This window comes from Cyrtonyx montezumae, unplaced genomic scaffold (genome assembly GCF_038088225.1).
Source record: "Cyrtonyx montezumae isolate F1298 unplaced genomic scaffold, pur_monq_1.0 scaffold_9, whole genome shotgun sequence".
Classification (NCBI taxonomy): domain Eukaryota; kingdom Metazoa; phylum Chordata; class Aves; order Galliformes; family Odontophoridae; genus Cyrtonyx; species Cyrtonyx montezumae.
This window is the reverse complement of record NW_027072100.1, coordinates 13965905-13971904: the sequence shown is the minus strand read 5'-3', so window position 1 is coordinate 13971904 and position 6000 is coordinate 13965905. Positions and strand designations below refer to the sequence as shown.

The window sequence follows — 6000 nt, the reverse complement described above, 5'->3', positions numbered from 1 at the left end:
GCCAGAGGGAAGGAGGAAAACTTGCCCCAGATTACCAGGGCATTAAAAAAAAATACAAAACCAAAAATGACCAGTCACATTCAGCCTTTACTAGAGATAGCACAAAGGGAGGGATGACGGAGGTTAGCACACATCCCCATTAGTAGTCCATAAAGCCCAGCATTGTACTGGAAGCAAAAACCTTTGTGTCTATTCTAATAAACAGCCCTGAGCTTCAACACTATTGCAAAAGACAGAAAAAGGAAATAAACAACAAAACAACCCAGGCCAGACACACAGCAAGGTGATTGTGGGATGTATGCTTCACAGTTAAGTTAGATGTGCCACACCGGTCTTGACAGTAATAAATTTAAATCGACTTTTCCTGATGCCAGAAGTTCAGCTATGTGGACAGTGGTTACACGACAGGATTATTTGTTATAGCACAACTTATATTTCAAATGAAAAAATTAGTATCATTTACAGTATCTCAAGAAAAATCTCCTTTGAATGGGAACTTCCTTTTCAGTATTTTGAGGTCTACAAGATGCATCTAGAAAATTTACTACTGTGGAAAATGAAGACAGCTTAAATTGAATAAAGGGACATGATTATTTTTTTAATTAATTGCTGTAACATTGTCCTTCAGGTGGCTGAGGAAGTTTCATATTTTCTTTAGACATCATTAGACGCCGAAGCTCTTGCAGAACAACTTTGATACTAAAAGAATTCTGCCATTTTGCTAGGACTGATATGGCTCTGGGGTCCACCTAGAACAGACAAAAAATACCATTTCTGTCAGAATCAGTACTATCCATGCAGATAATTCTCACGCAAACCCTCCTCCAGCCAAAGATCCTTTAAGAAGTCTGAATGGAAGAAATCAAAGAATGCAAAAGCAAGCAATTGGCTTTCCTGAAAGCATAATTAATCCATGCATAACTATTCGCAATATAGCTGCAAATGTACAGGAAAGGTCAATTCCACATTTTGATTCCAGAACTCACTCAGTTTGTACAGTTCCCTTCCATGCCAATAAACGGTATGAGAAAACTAAAAGTATTAAAGCAAACTGCAAGTATAAAGCATTTGAAACTGCACAGGAAAGCCACATAAAGTAATAAAAAACAAAAACTTACCACTCCGTTAGAACTATTTACTCCATTCATATTAATTTTTGTTACAAATCTTACAAATGGAGGTGCTTCTGGATACTTAGGCCCACATTCTATTTTAAGGCTGTATATTCTGTTTTCATAAATTGTCTGAGGGGAAAAGAAAAGCAGGGAGGGGGAACAATTATATCAGGCAGTTCAACAATCACTTGGTTAAAACAGTGGTTATTTCAGGGACCTGAACCACTAAAGAGAAGGACAGCCACTTGCATACTATGCTGGCTACCTCTGTTTTGGATTTATTTTACAATATTTTAAGTATTAAATGCTGTTCTTCTGCATATTAAATTATCCTGCTCTTGTAAGCACACATTGAATTTTCACAAAGAATGAAGCTGGCATTGCTTCCTGCTTACTACCTGAAATTATTTTTCTTAATCACCATATAGTTTAGATATCTACTTTTCAACCAATCTTTATGAAACTGTTCTGTTTCTATCAATTCACTAATCACAGACACAATCTTGAAATCAAAACTATGGCTTTAGTGTAGACAGCTTTCTGAAGCTGCCCAGTCCTAGAGCTGCACTTGAAAACACTCTTTGGTCAATCATCAACCCAATGCAAGAGCTCTCTGAAAGGCGAATGCTCCTAAACCTCGTATATTTCGAAGTACAGACATTGCTCCAAAAGTAATGCCTCCTGATTCCATAGAATCTACAACAGATACGTAGAGCACAACAACACTATTTGATAGAGCAAATTTTCATTCTCCATAACATTGTGCAGACAAACGGATCAAAGCACTCTTCATTTTGTGGTATCACAGCTGTGCAGGACTATCTGGAACATGACCTGCCCTTCACGTTGATGCTGACACTGCTGAAAGGCACAATGGCATCCACTGGTTGGTCTCCATAAGTGTTCAGCAGTCATCGATGGATGTCAATGGGTGCCATTTTTTTGGCATGGAGGAATTCATACGCACTTCCACATCAAGACACTGATCTGTCAGAGTGCCCCTCTGCTGCCAGCTGTCACATGGCAACATGTCACGAGACACTGGTGGGAAGGTTCAGCCCCTACTGCCATACCACGAACCTGACATCACAGGCCAACATCACAAACTAGGAGGCATTACTTTTGGAGCAGCCCTTGTACATTCTGATCTAAACAGCATCAGCATTATCCCAGAGCCTGGGGGACAGCCACCTGGCTCAGCCTGGACTGCCCTGGTCTCCTGACAGAACCCAAGTGAGCTCTGCGCACACAGCAATTAACAGACTGAAATCTGTGCGGGTTTTTAGGGTCCCTGCATATTACCACATCGCATTAAGACCAGTGAACAGAGTCTTCACCGTGCACATGCTGAGAGTCGGTGCAGACAAAGCTGAAGTTCTGATAGCACCACTGTTATTAAATGGCTTGTGTAAGCAAGAGGAATGACTGGTTGCAAAACCATCTGCACCGAGCCTGGGAAGGAGCAGTATGCTTCCATGTATGGTAGCAGGGACACTCCAGAGCAGCAGTGTGGACCCAGCTCAGCACAACCATTCATTTTTCCCTACAGGATGCCCAGCATCAGATTCCTCCACCTGCCACAAGCACAACTGTTTTCTACCCAGAACACAGGATTTTTTAATTTCTTTTCTAAAGCCAGTACTTCTCACATCATATGCAGTCCTGTTATTACTTTTGTTTTTTAAATAGGAACAGACCAAAAATCAGAGGAACCACCTCCCAGATACGAGTGTCTGAAAGTTTCCAGAATCTCCCTTACTGCAGCCTGTGGCTTTCAAACAGTTACCTCAACTCAAGAATGGGGGAAAAAAATAAAATCTGTTTTCATAAATGTGTCAGAAAGACAAAAGTGGCATAGCTGAGTAATTCTTTCACTGACAGTCCTCTAGCCCTGGTTAGCAGTATGATGTGAGCTACAGATTCCTATCACTGCTGACAAATCAACATATGCCTATTTGCATGTTTCAGTCTCTACTTAAATTTCTAAATTAGATTTCAAGGTTGTTTAAATTTTGCATAAAGCATAGGTGCACAGTGAGCCTTCCTCACAGTCCTCACATAGACTCATTAAAGCTCTCCCAATGTTCCAAAATCAAAAGTAATTCTGGGAAACAGTTTGGGCATATCATAAATGAATGAAATGATCATATATGAGGAGATGTTAGCAACAGCAAAAAGAGAAGAACACTTCTGGATGAGATAGAAAACAGTGCATGCGTGATGTGTTATTAATGACAAAATGGAAACATATCAGGTGGTAGCAGGACTGAAGGACTGTAAAGGTTTCCACATCAACAGCACTGGAATTTTTGAGAAGTGATACTGAAGCCAGACACACAGGACAACACAGACTACTGCAGGAAGTCCCACTTGCACTTCATGGCAGGGATAACTAGGAAACCAAACAGAGATACACAGCAAAACTGGGAGCAGCAGAAACCTGTTTTCAGCATACATGCATGTACATATAATGCACAATCAATCCCTAACATTAACTGCCACTGACCCTCAGTTGAGTAAAATTTGCAAGGGAAAGGAGACAGAATACACATCAATGCTATCACAAAGGCTATGATAGCATTACATTAAGCTACTTCAGGAGAGAACATTCAAAAAAGTAACTGAATTCATAAAAAATCCAGTTTCTTGAGTTAGCTGAAACTGTAAACAAGCATGTCGGTATTTCTGCAATCAAAACACGCCTGTAAACTCAAGAGGAAACAGCAGGAAGACCAGCAGTACTGAAAGGACATCCACATTTTACCTAGACCAGCTCCATATGTAATCTCAGTAGCTCAAGGACTTTAAACACTACTGTATTCAAGGGCACAGGATACTAGAATCCTGGAATCTCAAAAGTTAGGTCTTAATGAATCTGTAAATACAAAGCAGACATGTGACACAACTAACCAGAGGTGGCTACTGACAATATTCCAGATCATAAGCAAAAAGACAGATACACAAAACCCGTTAGTATACATGTCTTTCAACATGTTACTTACTGAAGTGCTTTGCCACTCATTTGTATTTTGTTTGTCTTCTATTTCAGTGCTTAGATTAAGAGAAGGAAAAGAGGAAGAAAAAAAGAAGTAACAATGGTATTTTAATATTTAAGTGGATGCTTACTCTTGGAGGCCCAATAATCATTCCTGTCCATCTTGTGAGTGTCATATCTTCATCATCTTCAAGGCCCCAACTAACCGTTCCATCACCAACTCCTTTTTGACCTTCTTCAAGCTCTTCCAACAGACGAAAATTACGAGGAACTTTTACTCCTAAAAAACAATCAGAACAATGTTTTAAGCAAAAACTAAAAAATACCACTGTTTCCCAACAGCATGAAGATAGCCTTGTATTTAGCATGGAGTTTTCAAGTGATATCAAATATGGCAAAAGCCTGACAGGGCAGATGTCAGGGCAGGCACGGAATGCAGGGAAACCTCTCTATCCACTCAGAGAGCCAAACAGTATTATGGAGCTCTATCAGCACTTGTTTATATGATCTACAGCATGAAAATGTACCAGATGCTACAAAATGAGCAGTCAAGTCCCTCATGGCGTCAAGTCTCTTACAGCTTTAAAAATACCACTAAACTCAATCAGAACATTTTCACAACATTAACAGGTTAATGTGAACTTCAGTGGGCTTTGTCAGTAGCAATGCTGTCCTTGGTACTTCTGACCTCATATCACCACAGATATTCAGCACTTCAGAATTGCTAGCACATTATTCCTCAAAACATACACAGTAAAACAGGAAAATTTTCTTATTCCCACTACATTAATGGAAAAGAATGGCACAAGAACTCAGTGAGACACTCAAAGTCACAATGCTGTGTCTGTGGTGAAGTACCTTGATCCCAGGCCACGTGGTACTTCATTACTTGTTCCTCCTCAGAGTGCCCATACCTCAGCCACCACAAAACAGATGCACACTCAGGCCACTGCTTCTCCCTCAGATATCCACACCTCCAATAATCGAGAGTTTGAATATTCTGGGGAAACAGGATTCAGTGACACAGCTGAAGTGAGGACACAGAGAGGAACCTAGAGCCAGCTGAGTGGTATCCAATGGTCCCACCAGAGCTGCATCAAATGCAGAAGGGGCTGCCAAGACACAGTGCAATGCAGCTCCACGCCAGATCCATGTCGCTAACCATCAACCAGATCATGCTGTGACCACGACTGCCGAGCAGTACAAACCTTTGTCTGTGAAAGGAAATGAGGCAGTGCAGCTGTGAGGACATCACCATGAGGCTGATCCCAAACCCCGAGCAGGAACAGGACAGGACCTCTTGGAGATGGCTGCCACCTCCCCGGAACAAAACCTCCAAATTATAATGCAGCTGGTGGGCCTTCAGCATGGGAAGTTCCAAGTGTGCTGCTCACAACCGGGTTAGGCAGATCAGGCATCCCATCCTAATGGCATCCACAGGGATAGGTGCCATCACCACCTGCACATGCTGCTGCTCTGCAGGACCTTCACTGAGCTCATCATGCCACCAAATCATGTTCCCCTTGGGCAACACCACTGCAATGCCCAATAAGTGTGATCTGAGCCTCTCTCTGTCAGTGCTTGCTAATACTACCTCATATTCACCAGCAGGATGAAGGAAACTTAGCAAGGCTGAGTGAGACCAAAATGACAACCAGGGAGGAATCAATACCACAGTGGGAGCACTGCATGCTTTAAGGAAAGCAGACGCAAGCCACACATCAAAGAGGAAAATCACAGATACTGCCTACCTGCCCCTTCTCCAAGCACTCTGCTCAATTACAGAGGCAAGTATCCTGCACAAAGAAAATCAGGTGATCGTGTAATTAAAAATTCCATCATCCAGTGAGGCCATAATCAGACCAATGAGCAGCTTTACTGCTAAGCACA

The 6000-nt window shown here is 41.7% G+C and overlaps 2 protein-coding genes across 4 annotated transcripts in view; both read right to left on the bottom strand.

The window, feature by feature from the left end:
* Positions 1-572: 572 nt before the first annotated feature.
* UBE2V1 (ubiquitin conjugating enzyme E2 V1) overlaps positions 573-6000 on the bottom strand; it is an 11671-nt gene continuing 6243 nt past the window's right edge. For 2 of the 3 annotated variants that reach the window (XM_065754052.1, XM_065754053.1), the window contains exons 2-4: positions 4242-4390; positions 1119-1244; positions 573-749 (exon numbers count right to left, since the gene is read on the bottom strand). In XM_065754052.1, the coding sequence (XP_065610124.1) occupies positions 603-749; positions 1119-1244; positions 4242-4390 (422 nt within the window). In that variant the 3' untranslated portion in view covers positions 573-602. Of the gene's footprint in view, positions 750-1118; positions 1245-4241; positions 4391-4968; positions 5192-6000 lie in introns of those variants that run through there. The other variant, XM_065754051.1, reaches the window with a different exon arrangement.
* Positions 4303-6000, bottom strand: part of PEDS1 (plasmanylethanolamine desaturase 1) — a 27836-nt gene continuing 26138 nt past the window's right edge. The window contains exon 8 of the transcript XR_010623312.1: positions 4303-4390. The gene's annotated coding sequence lies outside the window, so the exon portion shown is untranslated. The remainder of the gene's footprint in view (positions 4391-6000) is intronic.